The following is a 27488-nucleotide window of genomic DNA, read 5'->3' on the forward strand; positions in this document are numbered from 1 at the left end:
TCCAGCATCTTCACAAAGGTCCTTTGCTGTTGTTCTGGGATTGATTCCACACCAAAGTACGTTCATCTCTAGGAGACCGAACGCGTCTCCTCCCTGAGCGGAATGACGGCTGCATGGTCCCATGGTGTTTATACTTGCGTACTACTGTTTGTACAGATGAACATGGTACCTTCAGCCAAAAGATGAACCAGACTTGTGGAGCTCTACAATCTTTTTTCTGAGGTATTGGCTGATTTCTTTTGATTTTCACATGATGTCAAGCAAAGAGGCACTGAGTTTGAAGGTAGGCCTTGAAATACATCCACAGGCACTCCTCCAATTGACTCAAATTGTGATGTCAATTAGCCTATCAGAAGCTTCTAAAGGCATGACATACTTTTCTGGAATTTTCCAAGCTGTTTAAAGGCACAGTCAACTTAGTATGTGTAAACTTCTGACCCACTGGAATTGTGATACAGTGAATTATAAGTTAAATAATCTGTCTAAACAATTGTTGGAAAAATTACTTAGTAGATGTCCTAACCGACTTGCCAAAACTATAGTTTGATAAGAAATTTGTGGAGTGGTTGAAAAACGAGTTAATGACTCCAACCTAAGTGTATGTAAACTTCCGACTTCAACTGTATGTTGATGTTGGGGATGGTGCTGGAGATGATAAACAGCTTTGTACGAGTAATAAAAACATAGCTAGCTTCATCCTGGTGGTGCAGTGGACTAATTCCATGGATAGAGAACAGAAGATCCTGTATTCTAAATCTCATTGATGCCATGCCACAATAAAAAAAATTTTGCATAGATAATGTCGAAGCAAATTCGTTTCCATGTGTCATATCTGTGCTTGGAGTTCTAAACAGTTAAAATAAGCTAACAGTGTACTTGAAAGTCTTATAGAAACATGGTTTTAGAAAGTTATTTAAATTACCTTCAAATATCCTAAATGTTTTGCTCTTAGAATGCTAATAAAACGCTGCAGGAAAACCTTCAGGGAACTGTAGTAAAATGAACCTCCCTGCAACCTAAACATGTACTTTCCCAGAACAGGTGAAATGTTCACTTCTGTTCTCAGAAAACTAATGGCTTTGTTCCCAGAACTAATGGGAAACCAAAAACATTCATTCCCACAACATCCAAGGAACCAAATGTGGTAGATTGGACCATTTAGTTTCTTCAGAAAGTATTCATACACCTTGACTTATTTATCTCACCCATTTACACACAATATCCCAAGACAACCAAGTTACATGTTCTTAGACATTTTGGCAAATGTATTGAAAATGAAATCCAGAAAAATACATTTACATAAGTCAATACTTTGTAGAAGCACCTTTGACAGCGATTACAGCTGTGCATTTTACTGGGTAAGTCACAAGCTTTCCACACCTGGATTGTGCAACATTTACACATTATTATTTTCAAAATTCATCAAGCTCTGTCAAATTGGTTGTTGATCACTGCTTGACAACCATTTCCAGATCTTGCCATAGATTTTCAAGTAGATTTAAGTCAAAACTCTAACTCAGCTACTCAGGAACATTCACTGTTTTCACAGTAAGCAACTCCAGTGTAGATTTGGCCTTGTGTTTTAGGTTATGAATGGTGAATTAATCTCCCAGTGTTTGGTGGAAAGCAGACTGAACCAGGTTTTCCTCTAGGGTTTTGCCTGTGCTTAGCTCCATTCCGTTTATTTTTTTTATCCTGAAAAACTCCCCAGTCCTTAACAATTACAAGCATACCCATAACAGGGTGCAGTCATCTATGCTTGAAAGTATGGAGAGCGGTACTCAGTAATGTGTTGTATTGGATTTGCCCTGAACATAACTTTTTGTCCTGACCACAAAGTGTTAACTGCTTTGCCACATTTCATTGCAGTATTACTTTAGTGCCTTGTTACAAACAGGATGCATATTTTGGAAGATTTTTATTCTGTACAGGCTTAATTATTTGTCAATTACATTAGTATTGTGAAGTAACTACAATGCTGATCCATCCAATCACATCCATTGAACTCTGTTTAAACTTTTTTAAAGTCACCCTTGGCCTCATGGTGAAATCCCTGAGTGGTTTCCTTCCTCTCTAGCAAATGAGTTAGGAAGGAAGTCTGTATCTTTGTGGTGACTGGGTGTATTGATACACCATCCAAAGTGTAATAATTAACTTCACCATTCTCAAAGGGATATTCAATGTCTGCTTTTTTAATTTCTTTTTTTTACAATCTACCAATAGGTACCCTTCTTTGAGAGGCACTGGAAAATCTCCCTGGTCTTTCTGGTTGAATCTGTTTGAAATTCACTGCTCGACTGAGGGACCTTACAGATGTGTCGGGTACAGAGATGAGGTAGCCATTCAAAAATCATGTTAACCCCCTTAGGTCGATGTCCGCGCCCCCGCGGAAATCTACTTAGCATAATTTTAAAAATCCCTGAAGACCTAGGTGTTGAAACGTTGTTATAAATATCACCTGGGAGCATGAGCAGCAGTACACAGCGTGAATACTTTCTGAAGGCACTATATATTTGTCTTAATATCGTTTTCTTTCTTTTATACACATTTCGGGATTATGGGGGTATTGTATTGAGATACTGCTGCATTGTTTGAGCTAGAAACATAAGCATTTCGCTGCACCTGTGATATCTTCAAAACTGTGTAAGTAACCAGCAAAAGTTTGATTTGAAATAGTGTTGGACACACGTACGCATCCCAGGCCACCACATAGACAAGGTAATAAAGGTTCAAGGCTATTCAAAGATTTTGAATGTATAGAATATCAGGTTCACAACATTCACCCACACACTCCACACCGTCCAAACGCTCAGTCCCAGGGATAAGTTCATGCTGCTGGAGGTCCACCACCCGTCAGTCGCTCGTTGGCCATCCAGCATTCGCCCCTTTGGTAGTCGGTGGCCAGTCGTTCCTCGCCATCTGTTGTCCTCAACAGTCGGTTGGCTCCCAGCCCATGGTCTGGTCCAGTGAAGGCGACAGAGGAGGAGAGGAGAAGATGTATTGAGCAGTGTAGAGGCTGGTGGGAGGAGCTATAGGAGGACATGCTCATTGTAATAGCTGGAATGCCGTAAATAGAACGAAGTCAAACACATCAAACATCTGGAAACCACAGAAGACTCTGTTCCAATTATTCCATTCCATTCATTACAATGAGCCCGTCCTCCTATAGTTCCTCCCACCAGCCTCCTCTAGAGCAGGGAACCATTCTGAACAGACGTATTCGACCACACTCGCACTCGTTTGGTCCCCCTCTAGCTGCAAGGTCATCGGCGGCTGGTTGTGATGTGGTCCCAGTGACGGTAGCGGCAGTAGTGTGGTGAGGTAATCTTTGATATGTATACCTCACATGCAACTCGTAATAAGACTATGCAATTAGCCTATTAAAATGTTTATCTAACTCCATAAAGATGATTTAGCAACATGCAAGAGACTATAGTTGAGTTACAGGAAGTTGGAAGGTCAAGAAATGTCTGAGTGGAATTCTAAAAAGTGTATTTAATTACTTTGTAAAATGAAGCATTAACAAGCATTTACAAGGGGGAGGAGAGAGACAGAAAGGGAGAGCGAGAGATGTATCTGATTTCAGCAGGTCAGGAACAAAGAGAAGCAGACAATGAGGCCCTTTATAATATCTGAATATTCAAAATCTGAGTTGCTGACCAATAGCATTACTTTATAGTTAACCTCTAATCAGATATCAGACCTACAGGATGCAATGACAACAGAACCTCTGCTACCCAGAGGCGAGACAGTGAGGGTGGTGAGATGATGAGGCATTCCTAAGACAACACAAAGGAATCCTTGCATGCAGCTGATGAGTGACTTCGGGGACGGGGCTACAGTAGCAGCAGTAGGGGTTCGGAGTTGGTGTTATCCCTACAGCAGCAGACCAAGAGTCTTCTTTTTCGTTGGGGTTTTATGGCGGACGACATCCCAACTGTGCAGGATGAAAATAGGATAAGGATAAATAAGGATAAAAATACTAATTAACTACCTGAAAACACACTAATCAAAATGCTCCCCTACTTCCTCGGTTAAAACAATACTCCATGAATAATCCTTACACAGACTCAGGAGCCTGGGAGGACGTCACATCTTCCGTGGCCAATATCCCTTGCAAATCTTCCGGTCTGAATTCCTGAGAGCCCCAGATGCTTTTCTGCCGCAGCCAAAATGATGACCAATTTTGTTGGATTTCCTTGATACTTGAGCCGTGCAGTTTATCGCAGTCGCAATGAACACCACAAAATCCCCTTTCTTTACATACAGCTTGTCCTGTTCGTTTGGTTGACAAATTCACTAAAGGCTGTGGTGCATCCCCGACCATTATCTTCAACACGAGTGTCACTAGCTCCCTCAACTCTGTTAATTGTCTCCGCATAAGAGATCCGATGGACCGCCCTCACTTATGCCACCCTTTATTTATTTTATTTAACTAGGCAAGTCAGTTAAGAACAAATTCTTATTTACAATGACGGCCTACCCCGGCCAAACCCTAACGACGCTGGGCCAATTGTGCGCTGCCCCAGCTCAACCCCCGTCACCCTTACAGGGCAGTCCCACAAAGACTGGGTCATGGTCCCCACTACAATTACAACACGGCCACTCTTCACTCTTATCTTCAGTATACGCCTTCCGTCTGCACACATTTGAAACATGGCCAAATTCTTTACAGTTTTTGCATTGCAGTGGTTTGAGGATAAATCCTTGTACTTAGTACCTCATATATCCTATCTTTACATGCATAGGTAGGTGTTCACTATATATATATTTTTTTAAATAGCCCAGACAAACTTTCTTATTTTTCTCCATGCGGGTCATGCGACGGGCACTAAACACACCTGGGACTCTCGTCACAGGAAATCCCTTCTTCATTTCCACCAACAACCCACAGACGACTGACTCCCTTAGCAGGTGCCTTAGTCCAGAGTTGAAAACACGATTCTCGTGATGCCCACTGCCTTCTTCCTCTTTCCCTCAGACACACAATTGAATCAACTCAAGTCCACTCTTGGTCACTCTGATTGATCCCACTTTTCCCAACACAAGATTCACCTCCAAACAGATCTCCCCGGTAAACATCCTTATTCAAACGTATCCTTGGTCCGACACACACGAGACTCATTTCGCCCTCGACATCAACTTCCGCCATGATCTCTCGCTAGTTCAGCTTCTCAGGCCAAGAGTGAACTGGACGCTCCATTTTAAGGATCTCAGGCAGACCTGGGCCAACTCCCGTCTTCAAGCCAATACGGAGGAGTCTACAATAAATCTATTAGAAAACACAAAAGGAGGGAGAGGCACAGCACACCATAGAATTTCATGCAAATTAGAACAAGGTAGACATAATAAAAGATCACTGAAAACTCAAAATAAGCAATAAACACACACAAAAAGGGGGCTCGTTTCCGATTGGGGGAAAAACAAGAGAGGGTAGCACGTGACACATACACACACCCTGTTTTTGCCTGTAGCGAAGTTCTCTGAGGAGAGGGGGACACACTGTCACCTTTCACGTTCACTGTAAGGAAGGCACTTGGGACACGACACGGCTTGCACACTATGGATAGCGTCAACCCACACAGCCAGCTAGTTTGTATTGTATTGACCCATGATGGGAACAGGACATGGGAGAGAAATATGGGGACCCACAGAGCACAGACACAAAATAAAACCACAGGAAGGATGTTGCTTCTGCATAAAAACATAACGCTTTTACTTTAAAAATGTAAAGAAAAAAAGTGTCACATATTTGCCTGGACTAAGTGACTTGTGTGGTATTTGTATACAATTTAAACTGTAACACCATCACCATTACCTTTCAGATCATAGGCAATCTAAGGAAGGATGAAAAGAAGACAATACAGAGGGTGGAATGGATTGAGCGAAGGAGGGACTAAAAGACAGAAGATTGAGATGTCAAATACATTTGTAGAAGATACAAATAGTTCAGGTGGTCCCTCTCCACGTCTTTCCAGATTTGTGACAACTCAACCTCCTCCTTGGATCAAAATGAAGGGGCGTGCAAACGTGATAACAGCAATTAATTAACCCAATAATGCCCCTGTCCTTTTCCCCTCCTCTCTCTCACACTGACACTCATACATCCGACCAAACAACACAATAAACAAACAAGCCTGGAGACTGAGGCGACGTATTCAGTTCCACCTCTCTAAAGAATCTCTTTTCCTCCTCACTAGTAGCAGACAATGAATGACAGAACACAAAAAAAATCAAAGGTGAGTCCCTAGAAAGGACAGGGAGGAATAATAAAAGGAGAATATGGCTGTCTTTGTGATGTACTAGGTCAGTCTCCGTTTTGTGCCTGTCACATAACCATCTCAGACCCAGGGGCATTTTCATTAGGCACCAAACGGGAGAAAACAGACTGAAACAGGGAGGACCTACCTGCACTTGTCTAATAGGAAACAAAATGTTTGTTTATCGTTGCAAAACGTTTTGCTACGGTGTGCCCCGATGAACAGGACAGGTAGATAGATACGGTGTAACGTAGGTAGATATGGTGTAAGGTGGACAAAAGCACTAACAATAGGGGGAGCAGGTGTGGTTACAATATAAAAGGCGGTGGAGGTTTTTCAGGTGTTATGTCTGGGGTGTGAGAGGAGTGTGCATGAACCTGTCTGCAGTGCTTGGCTTAATCTCGTAAAGGTGAGTAGGCTTGAAGACAATATAACTTCTGTTGTTTGGTCTTGGGTGAAATCTTACAGGATTGTAGAATACTGAACACATTATTGATATAATATTGAATGCACTACAGATAGATCCCAATTACTGTATTTTCTAGATGCACGGAGTCTGAGCATGCCCAGAATGTTCTATTATCTCCAAAATGTGATACTTTATGGATGTGGTCGTATGGTTTTATGGATATGAAAATTGCAGGTAGCACACTATAATAAATGCATCTAATAAAGCATTTATAATGTAAATACTTTATTGCTCATTACTCCATTCATAATATGTTTAATACAGGTCCTTATGAACAATTGACTAATCATTAAGTCGTGTTGCATGGCCTCATCTAAAGTGTGGGCTGTTTATGCTTCAGAAATGTTTTGAGCGACCCGGGTGTCATTTCTCACAAAAGAAAGATGGACATGCCATTGGGAGACATTCCAGCAGCACCTGATGCTCGTTAAGGTCTCAGAACAGTCACGATAACGTTGTGAACCTCGAAGGCAAACTGATCATAAAAAAAAGGAAGATGTAGCCGACACAAAACAGATGATAGAAAGGTCACGGGGGTAACATTTAGTCGCTTCCAGTGCTTCAGTCGTTTAACCACAGACTATTTTCACACGTGGCTTTGTTTGGCAGCACATTTACTGGACCTTTATAAAGGTATAAGCTCTTTAAACATACCAGGTAAGCAGTATATGGACTGCTCTTAATGTCTTGTGGACAGATTCTGTGCACATTCTCCTCTTATTCTGCTTTGTTTTAAATGCAGTTTGGCAACCAAAATTTGCATTACTGCCACCAACTGGACTGGAGTGTAAATCTATTACACTTTGTGATACAAAAAAACAAATAAATGGAAAAACAATTACCCTGCCAACTAACCTTTCACGTATTAAATAAACTAAATAAAACCCACCGTCTCATTCCACTACTTTGACCCTTTCTGATCCTACACCAGGCCAACAGCCTGGGAGGACGGGATACTACAATTCAACACTCCTTGTAACTTCCTCTGCAGTAAAATCTCGTAATCCCAAGTACCTCTCACAGCTGCCGCCACCACCACACCTATTTCCTGTGATTTATGTTCCATTTCGGTGGTATAGTTCATAGCCATGGCAATGAACACTAATATTTCATCAACCACTCTGCCACCGGGCCTGCATCGCACCAAATGGCAGGCATCCCTGACACCGAGAATCTTCAACTTGAGTTGCTCAACCTCCACCCACACCCCAGTAAATCACTCCTTCCAATAGCGCCCTTTTGCTGAAAGCAAAGTAAGTAACAGGTATTTTCACAATTTACGTGGCGCAGAGCACCTGCTTCCTCTGGGTGGAAGAAATAGTCCACTTCGGGTTACCTTCACCGATTCAACAGTGCCCAAATCCTTTTTCACCCAACCTGAAACCACGTATGGGTTCAGCCAAAAGGCAGTGGTCCACTTGGAAAAAGAAAACAACTCCTGCCGGACCAGATTCTTCATAGCACCTGAAGTACTTCATCCTCATTCTCTTCTAATTCACCTCCAGAGCTACTGGAGAAGACCTCATTCTGTTTGGGCTTGAAGTCAATCTTCCTCGACGCCCCACATCTCTGTCATTACCGCTAGCTTCATCTGAAAACACGTAACCTACTTCCAGCCATCTCTTCATTAACCCCAAACCTGGGTTTATCATCACTGATTAATTGGATATATTAATTGGCGAGGGAGGTGCTTCGCATGTGTGGTGAAATTAGCGAAAGTGGGGGGGCGGCTTTGACAGAGTTCCCTTTTGCGAGGGTGGAGACGCCAACTCCCAACCAGTGTTGGGAAGTAGTGAACTACATGTTGTTCAACTAGCAATTAAACTTTATTTTGCAGAAGCTTAGTGGTAGTTGAACTTAATTCAAATCTTGGTAGTGTTTTCAGTAGTTAATCGTTTTTTTTTTGTTGCTATGTAGCGGGGTAGCTAACTACGGGAACTACACACTAAGAGAAGGGTGTGCATGCCTAATCCTCACTGGAACATAGTTTTTGTGTTTAATGTTTAATAGACACATTCTCTTAACATCTGACTCCAGAGTGATCTGTTCATTCAATATGCAGTCTGACATTTCTGACTAAGATATGATACATTTTTCACAGGAGGTTGGTGGCACCTTAATTGGGGAGTACTGCCTCGTGGTAATGACTAGAGCAGAATAGGTGGAATGGTATCAAATACATCAAACACATGGTTTACATGTGTTTTGATGCCATTCTGTTTGCTCAGTTCCAGTCATTACTACGAGCCGTCCTCCCTTCAGCAGCCTCCACTGAATTTTTCCCGAAGTATCTAGGATGTAGTGTACTACCTTTTTTAAAAGTAGCTCTAACTATATTTTTCTTAAGAGTCGCTTTGGTGTATCTTAACTTCTTCTAGTGTGAAGTAATTGGTAGTTTGACAAACTATGATTTCACTTATGGACTCTGAACTTTACACACAATTTTAGTTCTGGGTTAACCAAGATTACACTGCTCTAAAGAGTGACTGCTTATGTTAGCCTTTTCGGACCAAAAAAAAAACACTATTTTACTCAGCAAAGAGGGTGTCTGAAGTTACACATCCCACTATTACAACAGCGTGACTATTTTGGAGAAAAAAAAGTTCAATATATTTTCTTAAAACATCCTCTGTATTGTGTGCTTATTGTTTAACCATTGATATGTTCTAGGAGCATCAAGTACTGCTGGAACGTTTAGCAATGGAATGTCCATCTTTTTGTAAGAAATTACATTATAAATTATTTTGTGACCAAAGTGACCAAAGTATAAATAGCCCACACTTTAGATGAGGCTACCCAAAAGTACTTTACTAATGATTAGTAAATGTTTTATAAGGACCTATATTAAACATCTTATGAATGAACTTGTGAATCATTATTAAATACTTTAAAAGCTGTTTATACTATAAATGTGTGAAAAAGGTTACTAACGTTTACAATTAAATGGTCCATAAATAAATAAACTATTTACTAACCAAATATAAATGCTTTAACACGTGGAGTTTTTATTACGTGCTACCGAATTGCACAAATATGTTATGTCTACATTAGTGGTACATTTAGAAATCTATAGTCTTTAATGTGGCATGTTCCTGAATGTTTAATGGCAGTAAAAATATTTCCCAGTGTGCTTTTCTGTCTGCTTTAGAACCGACCAATCCAGTCCAAATAGACCAGACAAGCCAGATCAGACCAGATAACCATGGCAGAATCATGTCATGTATCACTGATCCTACTGGTCATCCTCACAATCAGAGGTATAGAACCAATGTATGATACTGGGCATAGAAATTATTCGGCAGATGTCAATCTTACCTTTAAGAACCTCCTCTCTCTCTCTCTCTCTCCCCTCCTACCCTCCTTCATCTCCCACTCTCGCTCCACCTCTCTTCCCTCCTCACCCCCTATCCTCTCTTCCTCCTCACCCCCTATCCTCTCTTCCTCCCTCTCCTTCTGACCACCTGCACCTCCCTCACTACCTCTCTCCCCCCCTCCCTCCCCACCACCACTCTCTCTTGCCCCCTTTCCTTTGTCCCTCCTCCACCATCCCTCCCATTTTAGGAGTACTGGGCCAGAGGATCATTGGGGGTCTGGAGGTAACACCCTACTCTATAACCTACCAAGCCTCCATCCAGTACAACAAATTACACTACTGTGGAGGGACCCTCATACACCCTCAGTGGGTGGTGTCTGCTGCCCACTGCTGGAGACCGTGAGTAATTAAACTTCTATTTCACCTTGTACAGTTGCTTTGATGGACAGTAGCTTCCCACAGCCACTGTGTCTGGAGCTCTGTGAGTCTGGCTAATCTGGTCCACCAGCTGGCTCTCTCTCCGAACCTATGCGGTAACAATTGAGCCTGGGGACGGGGTTAGAGTCCTCTGGCAAGTGAGACTACCTCTTGTACTATGGGATAGAGTAGGGCATTTCTAATGTATATTCTTCAACAATCAATAGATATACTATTTATTGAAATAACCATTGAACAGCAGGACATCTTACAGAGTGTGTTTTTAGAATTCAGTGGAATGATTCATGCTAGTTGCCAGATTGGAGTCCTAACTTCCGCTTCTCTCGATCCACAGGGCATACCTGATCAAAGTGGTACTGAGTGAGCACAGTCTATCCAGAGTGGAAGGCCTTGAGCAGGAGTTCAACGTCTCCAATGTGCTGGTCAACTACATGTATAACTACAGGACGTTCGACAACGACATCATGCTGCTCAAAGTAAGCTGATAGTAGCTTTGGTTTCCCTGTACTCCCGCTCTGTATATTATCTATTGGTCTGATTAATTGATGGATAAATTAATGAACAAGTGAATCAATTCTCTCTCCCTCTCCATCCCTCCATCAGCTGGAGAGGCCCGTGAATCTCAACGCCAACATCAAGCCCGCCATCCTGCCCAGAGTGGACATGCCCCCGTTACAACAGGGAATGACCTGTACGGTAAGCGGCTGGGGGGTCACCAATATCTTCAGCTACTACCTGTCCCCCGTGCTCCAAGCTGTGGATGTTGACGTCATCACCAACTGCCAGAACTACTACTACTTCAGGATCACAGACAACATGCTATGTGCCGGCTCTCCCTTCGGAGGGAAGGACTCCTGTCAGGTGAGAGAGAAGAGATCTGTGGCTCTATTTCAGTGTCCATAATACACACTACTATACTACTTAGAATTAAGTAATGTATCGGCATATTGTACATTCTAAGTATAATGCTAGTATGGAGACAGGAATGTGTAGCCTGTCTCTGAATGTCAGACTGTAAGGTACTTTATGTCATGACGTATGCAGACCTGGGTTCAAATACTATAAGGTATTTCAATTATTAAGTAGTTGAATATGGGAATGTATTTGAAAATACACTTGGAAAGTATTTGAAAATACTCAAATACACTCTCATGCAATTAATACAGGTAATTTAAAATAGTATTTTAAAAAAACATTAAAAAGTTACCCTTTAAGATAAAACTATAGTAAATATTTTCACGTGACCAGATAAATAATTTATTAAAACACACTGTTTTGCAATGGTCTACAGCAGCCTTAGCAGCACTCTGTAGCGTAGCACCATGGTGTAGCCGGAGGATAGCTAGCAGTCTGTCCTCCTCTGGGTACACTCCTCTGGGTACATTGACTTTAATAGAAAACCTAGGAGGCTCATGGTTCTCACCCCCTTCCATATTTACACAGTAATTATGACAACTTCCGGAGGACATCCTCCAACCTATCAGATCTCTTGCAGCATGAACTGACATGTTGTCCACCCAATCAAAGGATCAGAGAATTAATGTAGTACTGAAAGCATAAGTTACAGCTAGCTAGCACTGCATAAAATGTGGTGAGTAAACTCAGCAATAAAAGAAACGTCCCTTTTTCAGTACCCAGTTTTTCAAAGATAATTCATAAAAAAACAAACTTTACAGATCATTATAAAGGGTTTAAACACTGTTTCCCATGCTTGTTCAATGAACCATAAACAATTAATGAACATGCACCTGTGGAACGGTCGTTAAGACACAGCTTACAGACGGTAGGCAATTAAGGTCACAGTTATGAAAACTTAGGACACTAAAAAGGCCTTTCTACTGACACTGAAAAACACCAAAAGAAAGATGCCCAGGGTCCCTGCTCATCTGCGCGAACGTACCTTAGGCATGCTGCAAGGAGGCATGAGGACTGCAGATGTGGCCAGGGCAATAAATGGCAGTGTCCATAATGTGAGACGCCTAAAACAGCGCTACAGGGAGAGAGGACGGACAGCTGATCGCCCTCGCAGTGGCAGACCACGTGTAACAACACCTGCACAGGATCGGTACATCCGAACAGCACACCTGCGGGACAGGTACAGGATGGCAACAACAACAACTGCCCGAGTTACACCAGGAATGCACAATCCTTCCATCAGTGCTCAGACTGTCCGCAATAGGCTGAGAGATGCTGGACTGAGGGCTTGTAGGCCTGTTGTAAGGCAGACAACACCGGCAACAACGTCGCCTATGGGCACAAACCCACCGTCGCTGGACCAGACAGGACTGGCAAAAAGTGCTCTGACGAGTCACGGTTTTGTCTCACCAGGGGTAATGGTCGGATTGCGTTTATCGTCGAAGGAATGAGCGTTGTACCGAGGCCTGTACTCTGGAGCAGGATCGATTTGGAGGTGGAGGGTCCGTCATGGTCTGGGGCAGTGTGTCACAGCATCATCGGACTGAGCTTGTCGTCATTGCAGGCTCTCTCAACGCTGTGTGTTACAGGGAAGAGATCCCCCTACCTCATGTAGTACCCTTCCTGCAGGCTCATCCTGACATGACCCTCCAGCATGACAATGCCACCAGCCATACTGCTCGTTCTGTACGTGATTTCCTGCAAGACAGGAATGTCAGTGTTCTGCCATGGCCAGCGAAGAGCCCGGATCTCAATCCCATTGAGCACGTCTTGGCCCTGTTGGATCGGAGGGTGAGGACTAGGGCCATTCCCCCCAGAAATGTCCGGGAACTCGCAGGTGCCTTGGTGGAAGAGTGGGGTAATATCTCACAGCAAGAACTGGCAAATCTGGTGCAGTCCATGAGGAGGAGATGCACTGCAGTAATTAATGCAGCTGGTGGCCACACCAGATACTAACTGTTACTTTTGATTTTGACCCACCCTTTGTTCAGGGACACATTATTCAATTTCTGTTAGTCACATGTCTGTGGAAATTGTTTGGTTTATGTCTCAGTTGCTGAATCTTATGTTCCTACAAATATTTACACATGTTAAGTTTGCTGAAAATAAACAGTTGACAGTGAGGACATTTCTTTTTTTGCTGAGTTTAGTTGAATCAAAGAGAAAGACAATAGTTGAACAGCTTTGAACAAGTTAATTTCTTCCAAAATTAAGGAGAAGCAAGATAGAGAGAATGCTAGCTATATTTTGTAGTATATTTGTTTTCCACCTTCACTTAGCTAGCATCAATGCAGCTAGCTAGTTTAGCCTACTCAAAGAGAGCTTAAACAGAGAGGGATGCTATGTTAACTAGCTGGCTATACAACACTGGAACTCTTCCGAGTCAGCTTTTGGTTTAATCCATTTTTTGCTACTGGGACGCGCCAGAGTAACTGCTAAACTGCTTTCTGACTGTAGAGGGTTTACTAACGTGTTAGTTTTAGTAGCTATGTTGACTATGAGATGACTAATGGTAACACCCTTGACCAGCTAGACGCAGCTAAGTGTGCAAAGTTTTATTGAATGTGTCACTGTCTGACACCTTGATTACTCAACCTGTGCACTCATGTAAACTTTCATTCATCGGCTAGGTTGTAGCAACCTCATGATGGATAGAGGGAAAATACGAGTATCATGTAGTAGCCTGAACCTATTGATGTTACATTGAGCTGGGTGAATGGAAAATGAATGACAGTCATCCAATATGCTGTTATAGAAATAAGGCCATGTTCATGTTCCTCCCTCATAGTAAACGGCACCGACCGCCCCTATCCACTAACCCTAGCTCTACCCCTAGCCTTAACCCTTGCCCTTATTCTAACCCTAACCCTCGCCTGAACCTTAACCCTTATTCTAAAGCTAACCTTAACAAGCAGTTGCTTATCAACAGATAGTATGACCATCTGTAGAGCATCTACAGACAAAAATCCAGACTATCCAAATAAAGTGTGACCATAAATAATTATATAAAAAACACATGTATTTGAACCCAGGTCTGGACACATGTTGTGATGTGCGTATGCCAAGTATATCTGTACGGCAAGCAAATTTCTTGATGTGGATATTAAAGCACATCAATTCTATCAGGGTGACTCAGGCGGCCCTCTGATCTGTAATGGGCACTTTGAGGGCATCGTGTCCTGGGGCATCAGCTGTGCCAACCCCTACTTCCCTGGCGTTTACACCAAGGTCAGGAAGTACATCAGCTGGATCAAGTGGATCATGCAGAACGACAGCTAGCGACGCTGTCTCCTCCTTTGTAAGGATCACAATGGGATAACATGTACAGAAACTGTTAGTGTATCGATATGGGACATAGATACGGAACTACCCACTGTAAACCATTACCACCAGTTTTCTTAACTACATAGAAAACACGGGAAAAAAAATACACTCAGGTCTATCATCTCTCTTATGGCTACTGAATGCTGTACTGAATATGTCAAAAGTGAGTGATAGTCTTTTTGCTGATAGAAAGCATCTAGGTAATAGTGTTATCAGCAGACAGACGGGTTTACTGTATAGACGTGATCAACCTACAGCCCATGTAATCATTTTCTGAATAAGAAAAACCCACGTACAGCCATTGAAAAACATGGTTTCTTTTGTCCGGTCACCAAAACAGAAAGAGAGTTTAAGACACACTAAAACATTTGTGTCTGCACTGTTAGTTGACATATTTCCCTCTATATCATATTTTCATTAATATGTTATTTTGTATGTCTTGTCAAACACATACAGCGAGGGGGAAAAAGTATTTGATCCCCTGCTGATTTTGTACGTTTGCCCACTGACAAAGAAATCATCAGTCTATCATTTTAATGGTAGGTTTATTTGAACAGTGAGAGACAGAATAACAAAAAAATCCAGAAAAACGCATGTCAAAAATGTTATAAATTGATTTGCATTTTAATGAAGGAAATAAGTATTTGACCCCCTCTCAATCAGAAAGATTTCTGGCTCCCAGGTGTCTTTTCTACAGGTAATGAGCTGAGATTAGGAGCACACTCTTAAAGGGAGTGATCCTAATCTCAGTTTGTTACCTGTATAAAAGACACCTGTCCACAGAAGCAATCCATCAATCAATCAATCAGATTCCAAACTCTCCACCATGGCCAAGACCAAAGAACTCTCCAAGGATGTCAGAGACAAGATTGCAGACCTACACAAGGCTGGAATGGGCTACAAGACCATCGCCAAGCAGCTTGGTGAGAAGGTGACAACAGTTGGTGCGATTATTCGCAAATGGAAGAAACACAAAATAACTGTCAATCTCCCTCGGCCTGGGGCTTCATGCAAGATCTCACCTCGTGGAGTTGCAATGATCATGAGAATGGTTAGGAATCAGCCTAGAACTACACGGGAGGATCTTGTCAATGATCTCAATGCAGCTGGGACCATAGTCACCAAGAAAACAACCGGCCGCGACCGGGAGGTCCGTGGGGCGACGCACAATTGGCCTAGCGAGGTCCGGGTTAGGGAGGGCTTGGCCGGTAGGGATATCCTTGTCTCACTCCTGTGGCGGGCCGGGCGCAGTGCGCGCTAAACTAAGGTTGCCAGGTGCACGGTGTTTCCTCCGACACATTGGTGGGCGGGTTGGATGCGTGCTGTGTTAAGAAGCAGTGCGGCTTGGTTGGGTTGTGTATCGGAGGACACATGACTTTCAACCTTCGTCTCTCCCGAGCCCGCCCGGGAGTTGTAGCGATGAGACAAGATAGTAGCTACTAACAATTGGATACCACGAAATTGGGGAGAAAAAGGGGTAAAATTCTAACCAAAAAAAACAACCTCAAAACCAAAAAAAATCCTCCTGAACTACAAGAAACATCTGACCTCTGATTGCCAACAAGGGTTTTGCCACCAAGTACTAAGTCATGTTTTGCAGAGGGAGGGTCAAATACTTATTTCCCTCATTAAAATGCAAATCAATTTATAACATTTTTGACATGCGTTTTTCTGGATTTTTTGTTGTTGTTATTCTGTTTAAATAAACCTACCATTAACATTATAGACTGATCATTTCTTTGTCAGTGGACAAATGTACAAAATCAACAGGGGATCCGATTATTTTTTCCCTCACTGTACTTCTTATCCATTTCATCTGTGGATAAATAACGTTTGTAAGGTTATTTTGGGTTTTCTCTGTGCTTTCCCAGTAAAACAATAAAGATAATTATTTTTACCAAGCTGTCTCTTCACTAATCACTAGCTACTCATCTACAAAAAAATATACATTTTACCAGCACACAAACCTCCTTCTGTGAACTTTATACACTGCCACAAAGAAAACATTTACAGTAAGCTGAGGCAACAATATGCAACATCCTACTGGTTGTGCAACAAGAGTTCACTCAGCTCAGCACGCAGCTGACTCACCCCCTTCCCGCTACACACACACACCCTACCCACCCAGATCCATCAGAGAGGGGGAGGATATACAAGTAACAGGGATTGGCTATAAAGAAATAAACCACCCCCCAGCTACCCTCCCCCGATTTATTACAGTACAAGACATACTCATACCTCCACAGAAAGTCAGAGAAACTCAACAAGAACAGACACAGGCACCAACACCCACAGATTCACACCACAGACAGACTCAGAGTCAGTATGGGAGACCTGCCGATCGAGATGCTCCATGGTAAGGACCAGGGGTCGCAGCACCTCCACCTCCCAGACAGGGTAACGGTAGAAGGGCTTATCCATCAGTCCCTGGAGGCCAAGGAGTTTTCCTACTGTCCCTACAGCAATTTCAGGGTCGGGGCTGCCCTCCTGGCCCACGACGGCAGAGTGTTCACAGGTGAGATATCATCTATCACTTCAAATCTATTGATTGAGTTTACTTGATCTTCTTAAAAGAAAATACCTACAGCTGACAATCAGTATACGTTTAGTTCGATCTATTTGACCAGGTAAGTTGACTGGGAACGCGTTGTCGTTTAGCTACAACATTGAACTGGGAAGACTTCGTGGAAAAGGATCCCACGTTAGATGCACGTGTTACAGTAAAGTAAAAAATGTACAGAACGTCTTCATTTTAATCAAGAACTTTAGAATAGATCGATAACCAGGAAATAGGCATATCCCACACTCTGTAAAATACATTATTACCCTGTAAAGTTTACACTGTCAAATGTGTGACAAAGATTGCTTCTAATCACGAGCAGGAATATGTACGTGTGTAAAATCCAATGTTTCAACGTTCCTGAACCAAGGAATAACCACATATGAAGCAGGCCTGTGATGTTCAGAATGATGTAACTGTCTGTGTTCTACAGTTCTGTAGATTATTCACACTTGTTCCCTCAGCGTTGGAATTTACTCAGTCAGAAATTAATCAGTTAGTCCGTTAGAATCTAGTCAGAATGGAATTTAGCTCAAGTGGGCAAGAAGCCTTTTTGTGCACAAGCATAACTATGTTATTTAACAATACATGAACAGTCAGTAAATTCAAAGGACTTCAATAACTTTGTTGAGTACACTGTGCTCTCGACTGACTGGTTTTGCATAACCTGTTAATGATTAATTAGGAGAAAACAATCGAAACCAAGTAATCTCCTTGGCCTGAAGACACATTTTTTGCAAGAGGATGCTTGGTATTTTCAAATCAACCAATCCATCAATTGACCAATCATATAAGATCTTTAGAGGGAACAGGGGAGACGTCTTCAGCTCTGTCTGCTTTGCCTTTGTTTTAAGCCCTTTGAAACCAAGTGAAAAGCGCTGTGCATGACAGTAAATGTGATCTGTCGTCTCTTCAGGTTGCAATGTGGAGAACGCGTGTAACAACCTGGGTGTGTGTGCAGAGAGGAACGCCATCGCTAAAGCAGTGTCAGAGGGACGCCGTAGCTTCAAGGCCATCGCTATCGCCAGGTAGTTCTACACTGAGTGTACAAATTATTAAGAACACCTGCTCTTTCCTATGACAGACAACAGAAAACGAAAGGAGACAGTATGTGTTTTTTTCATAAATAACAACTGGTCTCAAGCTTTTGCTCACCTGATAAAGAATATCTCATGGTAAACTGCAGACTTATCTACCAAGAGAGATCTCATCCATAATTACACTGCTGTCTACATTCCTCCACAAGCCAACACCACTCTGGCACTCAACAAACTGTATGGGGCAATAAACAAACAAGAAACCGCTCACCTCAGCGTTTCTGGTGGGTGGTGAATAACACAGGGAGACTTAAAACCAATCCTACCTCACTTAGCGCCCCTATTGGCGCTGGATAAAACTCTAGACCACTTTTATTCTCCCACAGAAATGCATACAAGACCCTCCCTTGTCCTTCCTTTGGCAAATTTGACCATGACTCCATTCTCCTGCTTCCTGATTACAAACAAAAGCTCAAACAGGAAGTGGTCAGGCGAAGCAGACGCGAGGCTACAAGACTGTTTACTAGTACAGACTGGGATATGTTTTGGAATTAATCCAATAACATTGAGCCATTTACCACAACAGTCACAGGCTTCATCAATAAGTGCATAGACGATGTCGTCCCCCACAGTGACTATAAGAACGTGCCCCAACCAAAAAGCATTTGTTGCAGGCAACATCCGCTCTGAGCTAAAGCCTAGAGCTACCACTTACAATGCTACGGGGACATGCTTTCATTCAGCCACAAGTGCATTAGTGAGGTCGGGCACTGATGTTGGGCAATTAGACCTGGCTCCCAGTTGGCATTCCAATTCATCCCAAAGGTGTTCAATGGGGTTGAGGTCAGGGCTCTGTGCAGGCCAGTCAAGTTCTTCTAGAGTCAATCTTAACAATCCATTTCTGTAAGGACCTCGCTTTGCACAGAGGGGCACTGTCACGCTGAAACAGAAAATGGCCCAAACTGTTGCCACAAATTTGGAAGCACAGAATTGTCTAGAATGTCATTGTAGAGTTAATATTTCTCTTCACTGGAACTAAGGGGCCTAGCCCGAACCTTGAAAAACAGCCCCAGACCATTATTCCTCATCCACAAAACTTTACAGTTAGCGCTCTGCATTGGGGCAGGTAGCGTTCTCCTGGCATCCACCAAACCCAGATTCGTCCGTCAGACTGCCAGATGCTGAATCATGACTCATCACTCCATATGAAACGTTTCCACTGCTCCAGAGTCCAATGGTGGCGAGCTTTACACCACTCCAGCCGACGTTTGACATTGTGATCTTAGACTTGTGTGCAGCTGCTCAGCCATGGAAACCTATTTCATGAAGCTCCCGACGAACAGTTATTGTTCTGACGTTGTTTCCAGAGGCAGTTTGGAACTCGGTAGTGAGTGTTGCAATTGAGAAGATTTTTACGCACCACGCGCTTCAGCACTTGGCGGTCCTGTTCTATGAGCTTGTGTGACCTACCACTTGGCGGCTGTTGCTCCTAGACGTTTCCACTTCACAATAACAGCACTTACAGTTTACCGCGGGAGCTTCTATCATGGCAGAAATTTAACAAATTGACTTGTTAAAAAAGTGGCATCCTATGATGGCGCCATGTTAAAAGTCTTCAGTCAGCTCTTCAGTAAGGCCAATCTAATGCCAATATTTATCAATGGAGAGTGCGTGGCTGTGTGCTCGATTTTATACACCTGTCAGCAATGGGTGTGGCTGAAACAGACAAATCCACTCATTTGAAGGGGGTGTCCACATACCTGTGTATATACAGTGCATTCAGAACGTATATAGACCCTTAGACTTTATCCAGATGTTATGTTACAGACTTATTCTAAAATGGATTTAAAAAAAATTCCTCATCAATCTACACACAATACCGCATAAAGACAAAAACAGAAATATAAATACCTTATTTACATAATTATTCAGACCCGTTGCTATGAGACTCGAAATTGAGCTCAGGTGCATCCGGTTTCCATTGATCGTCCTTGAGACGTTTCTACAACTTGGAGTCCACCTAAATTCAATTGATTGGACATGATTTGGAAAGGTCTCACAGTTGACAGTGCACGTCAGAGCAAAAACCAAGCAATGAGGTCGAAGCAATTGTCCGTAGAGCTCCGAGACAGGACTGTGTCAAGGCACAGATCTGGGGAAGGGTACCAAAACATTTATGTAGCATTGAAGGTCCCCAAGAACACAGTGACATCAATCATACTCAAAATGGAAGAAGTTTAGAACAACCGAGTCTCTCCCTAGAGCTGGCCGACCGACCAAGGTGAGCAATCGGGGGAGAAGGGCCTTGGTCAGGGAAAAACCTGATGGTCTCTAACAGAGCTCCAGAGTTCTGTTGAAATGGGAGAAACTTCCAGAAAGACAACCGTCTCTGCTGCACTCCACCAATCAGGCCTTTATGGTAGAGTGGCCAGACGGATGCCACTCCTCAGTAAAAAGGCACATGACAGCACGCTTGGAGTTTGCCAAAAAGGCACCTAAAGGACTCTCAGAACATGAGAAACAAGATTCTCTGATCTGATGATATCAAGATTGAACTCTTTGGCCTGAATGCCAAGCGTCACGTCTGGAGGAAACCTGGCACCATCACTACGGTGAAGCATGGTGGTGGCAGCATCATGCTGTGGGGATGTTTTTCAGCAGTAGGGACTTGGAGACTATTTAGGATGGAGGGAAATATGAATGGGAAAAGTATAGAGAGATCCTTGATGAAAACCTGCTCCAGAGTGCTCAGGACCAGGAAGGTTCACCTTCCAACAGGACAACGACCCTAAGCACACAGCCAAGACAATGCAGGAGTGGCTTCGAGCTAAGTCTCTGAATGTCCTTGAGTGGCCCAGCCAGAGCCAGGACTTGAACCCGATCAAACATCTCTGGAGACCTGAAAATAGCTGTGAAGCGACGCTCCACATCCAACCTGACAGAGCTTGAGAGGATCTGCAGAGAAGAATGTGAGATACTCCCCAAACACAGGTGTGCCACGCTTGTGGCGTCATACCCAAGAAGACCAAAGGCTGTAATCGCTGCCAAAGGCCCTTCAATAAAGTACTGAGTAAAGGGTCTGAATACTTATGTAAATGTGATATTTCCACGATTTAAAAATTTGCAAACATTTTTTTTTAACAGTTTTTGCTTTGTCATTATTGGGTTTTGTGTAGATTGATGAGGAAAAAAATGTGTTTAATCCATTTTAGAGTAAGGCTGTAACGTCACCAAATGTGGAAAAATTCAAGGGGTCTAAATACTTTCCGAATGCACTGTATCATGTATCTCCCTCGAGTACCTCTGCACATTGACCTGATACTGATACTCTCTGTATGTAGCGCCATTCTTGAGTATTGTATTCCTGTGTTAGTTACTATTTTTTTATTTAAAAAAAATTACAACTCGTTGGTAAGGTTCACAAGCCAGCATTTCACTGTAAACTCAAAGACTGTTGTATGCGGCGAGTGTGATAAATACATTTTGATATGTGTACATTCCTCATCTCAATAATTCAAGTCTAATGCTGACTCCTAGTGTCAGGATAGTGTTATAACATCTTGGTAACTATCAATGTTCTTATACAAATGTGTTCGAGGCAGGTTGACGTTTATCGTCACGAGTCTCGCCCTGGAGGCAGAACTGAGCAGTTTCCGCTAGATGAGCCAGCTGCAGTCAAAATTGGCTATATTGTAAAAATGTATGTAAGGAAAAAAACAAATTGGTTGACATTTAGGGTTAACAGTGTGGTTAAGTTTACAGTTGGGTTTAAAATGAGATTATATATGACTTTGCGGTTGTGCCAGCTAGTGACCACTCTGCAGAGCAGCCTCCAGTATGAGTCACCCCAATACATGCCAACCTGCATGTTGCAGTGCAAGGACAATAGCATTCTTCTCATTGACGGTGTTGTAAAATGTCTTCATATCAATTTGTTTGCAGTGACTTAGATGACCAGTTCATCTCACCATGCGGTGGCTGCAGACAGTTCATGAGAGAGGTAAGCATCATTCAAGCCTTGCATCCTAGGAGGAAGAGAAATGGTCTGTCATTCATCTATACTGTAGGTGTAGTAGGTCTACTTCTGTTACAATGCCTACATTCTGATGACCAAAGTAGTTATAGAGCAGGAAACTTAATCTAATGTTTTGCTGATGCTTCATATACAGTGGGGCAAAAAAGTATTTAGTCAGCCACCAATTGTGCAAGTTCTCCCACTTAAAAAGATGAGGCCTGTAATTTTCATCATAGGTACACTTCAACTATGACAGACAAATTAGGAAAAAAAATCCAGAAAATCACATTGTAGGATTTTTAATGAATTTATTTGCAAATTATGGTGGAAAAGAAGTATTTGGTCACCTACAAACAAGCAAGATTTCTGGCTCTCACAGACCTGTAACTTCTTTAAGAGGCTCCTCTGTCCTCCACTCGTTACCTGTATTAATGGCACCTGTTTGAACTTGTTATCAGTATAAAAGACACCTGTCCACAACCTCAAACAGTCACACTCCAAACTCCACTATGGCCAAGACCAAAGAGCTGTCAAAGGACACCAGAAACAAAATTGTAGACCTGCACCAGGCTGGGAAGACTGAATCTGCAATAGGTAAGCAGCTTGGTTTGAAGAAATCCACTGTGGGAGCAATTATTAGGAAATGGAAGACATGCAAGACCACTGATAATCTCCCTCGATCTGGGGCTCCACACAAGATCTCACCCCGTGGGGTCAAAATGATCACAAGAACGGTGAGCAAAAATCCCAGAACCACACGGGGGGACCTAGTGAATGACCTGCAGAGAGCTGGGAACAAAGTAAAAAAGCCTACCATCAGTAACACACTACGCCGCCAGGGACTCAAATCCTGCAGTGCCAGACGTGTCCCCCTGCTTAAGCCAGTACATGTCCAGGCCCGTCTGAAGTTTACTAGAGAGCATTTGGATGATCCAGAAGAAGATTGGGAGAATGTCATATGGTCAGATGAAACCAAAATATAACTTTTTGGTAAAAACTCAACTCGTCGTGTTTGGAGGACAAAGAATGCTGAGTTGCACCCAAAGAACACCATACCTACTGTGAAGCATGGGGGTGGAAACATCATGCTTTGGGGCTGTTTTTCTGCAAAGGGACCAGGACGACTGATCCGTGTAAAGGAAAGAATGAATGGGGCCATGTATCGTGAGATTTTGAGTGAAAAACTCCTTCCATCAGCAAGGGCATTGAAGATGAAACGTGGCTGGGTCTTTCAGCGTGACAATGATCCCAAACACACCCTCCGGGCAATGAAGGAGAAGCATTTCAAGGTCCTGGAGTGGCCTAGCCAGTCTCCAGATCTCAACCCCATAGAAAATCTTTGGAGGGAGTTGAAAGTCTGTTGCCCAGCAACAGCCCCAAAACATCACTGCTCTAGAGGAGATCTGCATGGAGGAATGGGCCAAAATACCAGCAAGTGTGTGTGAAAACCTTGTGTAGACTTACAGAAAACGTTTGACCTGTCATTGCCAACAAAGGGTATATAACAAAGTATTAAGATAAACTTTTGTTATTGACCAAATACTTATTTTCCACCATCATTTGCAAATAAATTAATAAAAAATCCTACAATGTGATTTTCTGGATTTTTTTCTATGATGAATTACAGGCCTCATCTTTTTAAGTGGGAGAACTTGCACAATTGGTGGCTGACTAAATACTTTTTTGCCCCACTGTACAACGTGTTTTTCTCCAGTTTGGGGCCAACTGGGACGTGTACCTGACTAAGCCAGACGGCTCATACATAGAGATGAAAGTCAGCGAGCTGCTTCCTGTCTCCTTCGGACCAGAAGACCTGTCCATGAAGAAAGTCGTCAAGATCCCCAACGAGTATTAACCTGTTATAACAACCACTGGGGGGGGGGGGTAGATAAATACACTTAAGTTGTAAATTATCTATATATTTTCCACAAATCTTTGATATAAGGTAGATTGGGAGTAACGGGATGGAGAACTCCAATTCAGAAAAATGACATTTTTAGTAGCACGGTCGTCCTGGTCCCTTTGCAGAAAAACAGCCCCACTGGACAGTAGTGCTATGTCAACGATGTATATTTATGCATTTTCATTGTTCATGTGTAATCGAGATTTCAGTATGTTATTGACAGTACATTGATCAATTTGTATCCAATACATGTATAATATTTTGTCACACTTCGCTGGTATCTTTATTCCACATCAATCTATTACTGTGAGTGATAAAGATTTAGAAAATGTTTATTCATGTTAGGAAGCATAGTTACATCAAATAAATAGCAACAGCACATCAAATAATTCTATATTTCACATCATTTCATACTAATCGTTTAAAATGGACTACAGTACTACCGACTCTCCCAAACAGTTCAACTCCTCAAATTTACGTTGGATTAAATCTCTCATCAGCACCAATATTGGACATGGACATGAGAAACACATTCAAATGAAAAGGCAGGCAAAGTGAAATATCTACGTAGTTTATATCTAGCTATAACTTAGCGAGCGGGAAATCATTCTGTAGCAAGAATGTAAGTAAAGGACATCTTATGCAAACCTTGTGTGCAAGTGTGACCAACTGGGTTTGAACCATGGACCATACGGTTTCAAGCACAGACTGTTTAGCTCGCTTAGCTAAAGTCTTAACCAAAGTCTTCAGGTCTCAGGCAAGGTTACTCATCATCACACAAGCATGGTTCACAAGCACATCATGAGGTACAGGAAGGAAAGAGTTGTGGAATAAAGTTGATGGAGCTTTGCAAATCTCACGGTGACAAAACACAGAATATTCTTCTGACAAAGACATGCAATAAAATCTATAGCGGTATATTTAAGGGCACGGACTCAAAACAAAAGTAAAAGAAACGAGACAGAAGGATGATTCAACCTTTCTGCCTGATCTGCAAAGGGAAATAAATATTTATAAAATTGTTGTACTGAGATCTCCAGCTTGGGGACCTGGCCCTGAGCAGCAGCAGAGAACACCAAGGGCTCTATTCAACCAGCTAGGAACAGTTTAGCACCCCCAAGTCCTAACCATTAGGAAAGAATAAGCCAACTGACCTTAGTCCAGCGTTACTGTGGTAAAAGTTCAGTAAGTATGAAATAGGAGGAAATGTCGTGAAAAGGGAGGTCATACCTGAATTTGTGCTACAAAAACGAGTGTGCTTTTCCTGTTTCAAACATGTATTCCTTTGAACAGGACCCTAGTTTAAAACTGTACATGAGATTTTTTTTTTGCTTCACATCATTTTGTTCAGTACATGGATCCTAACCTAGCCTGTCCTCCTATAGCTCACCCCACCAGCCTCCTCTGAATTGCACATAATATACTCCCCCCCCCCCCTTTCTTTAAATCCTAAGAGCTGGTGGTTATTGAATAGGGTCCTTGGTGTTTATTTACAACAAAATATCCAAACATACAGTAGTCAGTGCTTTACAGTGCAACACGTCAATTGTCTCAAGCCCTAATTCCGGGTTAACAGCCTCCTATGAAAGACAATGGCAAGATCAGTGCATTTGAAGCGTCACCTACTACAGTCCCTAAAGCTAAAGTAAAAAATGATTGTTGTGATAGGGTAAATGGAGCTTCAGTTTCTTGCCTGGTCCCGGATCAGTTTGTGCCATCTGGCCAACTCCTATGACCATTGTCACACCTGAAGTTGGCATTCGCAAGAAAGCACAAACAGATCTGGGACAAGGTTAGTATACTTTATAGGGTTATATTAATCTTCTGTATTATTCATTGGCTTTGCATAATGACTACTGGCTACGTTTAAGCTGCAGAAATCTCATTTACACTTCATATGGGTCCGGTCCAGTGTGGTTCCTCAGTTCTTGGGAGCGGGGCTGGAGCTTGGGGAGGTGGTGTCCAACCCAGGCCAGCCAGGGACGCTGTGCCTGGGCAGAGTCCCCTCCATCAGCCTCTCCATCCACAGCCCCAGCCTGTCCAGCTTATGGTGCACCTCCAGACTGGTAGCCCTGGAGGCCCGCCCACCACCCCTCCCACCCCTACCCGACAAACCCCCCTCCTCCCTGGACCTTGAACGTGAGCTCGACTGGGATCGCGACCTTGACCGAGACTTTCTCCTGGAGCCTTCGTCAAATGATGAAGATGATGAGCTTGAGCTCTCTCCGCCAGTGTCCGTGTCCCCAGTGAAGACAGGTCTGAAGAGACAGAAGTACTTCTTGTGTCCATTGAGTGCCAGAACATGGCCTGTGAAGTCTCTGGGACGACCTGAGAAGGGAGAGGAATATTCATCCCCCTCTCCTCCTCCCCCTTCCTCCTCCTCTCCGTGGGTCAGGACCCGGGCTGCAGTAGGACAAGACTCCAAGAGAGATGGCATCCACTGGCTGTGTTTGTCTGCATTCAGGAAGGAGAAGTGTAGGGTCTGGGTCCTGAGGGTGGGCATAGAGAGACAGACACAATCACAGACAGAGACAGAGTGGGTGTGGCACAAAAATACACTAATCACTAGCGCAAGTGTGGCATAATACAATATAACACAGAATGCATTTAATTTCTGACACAAAATAAAGTGTTGAGGTTATTTTCTAAAGCAGTACATTTTCTGTAACCATTATTTATACATTTTTGTCTCATTCATTTATATATGAAAAAAATGTATATATTTTGCACGAGAGGCTAAGCAGTGTGTAGCATCTTACCCGGAGAAGGAGAAAACCTCTTTGGCGTACTTCCTGAGCAGAGCATTCTTGGAAGCGTCAGTGAGGACTAGGACCACGTTGATGTGACCAGGTCTCAGCTTGACCAAGTTACTGATGTAGGTGATGTTTGTCAGCTCCGTCACCTCCACAAAGTCCTTCTTAGGAGGACGACTGGCAGGTTGGGGAGAGAGGAGAGAAGAGGGTAAATACTCGTTATGATACCGAAGATAAATATCCTTGCGCATGCATGCACGCATTCTTTTATTTTCTTGTTACCTGGAAGTATTGGCTCTACCAGGTGAGTCTTCAGTCTTTGGTGGGTTCTTTGGCTTTGGTTTTTGGGGAGGCTTCTCTTCACCCGAGTCACTAGTGATGAACAAACGGTGAGAGAACAGCTGTATGTCTGTCTGCTATCAGAAGACATATGACTTATCGCTCGACTACTGACACTGACTGAAAAGTCTATGTTTAAGGTTGAGTTAACTCTCCAAACAT

The 27488-nt window shown here is 42.9% G+C and overlaps 3 protein-coding genes across 4 annotated transcripts in view; 2 read left to right on the forward strand and 1 right to left on the reverse strand.

Moving 5' to 3' along the window:
* Nucleotides 1-6605: 6605 nt before the first annotated feature.
* Nucleotides 6606-16239, forward strand: LOC110527708 (trypsin-like). The gene is made up of 6 exons (XM_090240722.1): nt 6606-6669; nt 9878-9986; nt 10291-10441; nt 10815-10956; nt 11084-11341; nt 14522-16239. The coding sequence occupies exons 2-6, from the start codon at nt 9932-9934 to the stop codon at nt 14672-14674; spliced, it is 759 nt and encodes a 252-aa protein (XP_090096848.1). The 5' UTR covers nt 6606-6669; nt 9878-9931; the 3' UTR covers nt 14675-16239.
* A 569-nt stretch (nt 16240-16808) lies between these two features.
* LOC110527709 (cytidine deaminase) lies at nt 16809-24620 on the forward strand. The gene is made up of 4 exons (XM_021609163.3): nt 16809-17234; nt 18196-18307; nt 22259-22316; nt 24046-24620. Exons 1-4 carry the CDS (start codon nt 17045-17047, stop codon nt 24184-24186), a joined length of 501 nt encoding a protein of 166 aa, XP_021464838.2. The 5' UTR covers nt 16809-17044; the 3' UTR covers nt 24187-24620.
* The window catches only part of LOC110527710 (dnaJ homolog subfamily C member 16), a 29663-nt gene continuing 26723 nt past the window's right edge, over nt 24549-27488 (reverse strand). For both annotated transcript variants that reach the window (XM_021609164.3, XM_021609165.3), the window contains exons 14-16: nt 27270-27359; nt 26994-27164; nt 24549-26723 (exon numbers count right to left, since the gene is read on the reverse strand). In XM_021609164.3, the coding sequence (XP_021464839.3) occupies nt 26156-26723; nt 26994-27164; nt 27270-27359 (829 nt within the window). In that variant the 3' untranslated portion in view covers nt 24549-26155. The remainder of the gene's footprint in view (nt 26724-26993; nt 27165-27269; nt 27360-27488) is intronic.

This window comes from Oncorhynchus mykiss, chromosome 7 (genome assembly GCF_057628025.1).
Source record: "Oncorhynchus mykiss isolate SJ-2025 chromosome 7, ASM5762802v1, whole genome shotgun sequence".
Classification (NCBI taxonomy): domain Eukaryota; kingdom Metazoa; phylum Chordata; class Actinopteri; order Salmoniformes; family Salmonidae; genus Oncorhynchus; species Oncorhynchus mykiss.

Excerpts from the sequence above, each read along its gene's own strand:
- LOC110527708 (XM_090240722.1), top strand. The coding sequence starts at position 9,932 with ATGGCAGAATCATGTCATGTATCACTGATCCTACTGGTCATCCTCACA. Across the intron at positions 9,987-10,290 it reads GGTCATCCTCACAATCAGAG|GAGTACTGGGCCAGAGGATC; the intron begins GTATAGAACCAA and ends CTCCCATTTTAG. Across the intron at positions 11,342-14,521 it reads GAGGGAAGGACTCCTGTCAG|GGTGACTCAGGCGGCCCTCT; the intron begins GTGAGAGAGAAG and ends CAATTCTATCAG.
- LOC110527709 (XM_021609163.3), top strand. The coding sequence starts at position 17,045 with ATGGGAGACCTGCCGATCGAGATGCTCCATGGTAAGGACCAGGGGTCG. Across the intron at positions 17,235-18,195 it reads CGACGGCAGAGTGTTCACAG|GTTGCAATGTGGAGAACGCG; the intron begins GTGAGATATCAT and ends TCGTCTCTTCAG. Across the intron at positions 18,308-22,258 it reads AAGGCCATCGCTATCGCCAG|TGACTTAGATGACCAGTTCA; the intron begins GTAGTTCTACAC and ends ATTTGTTTGCAG.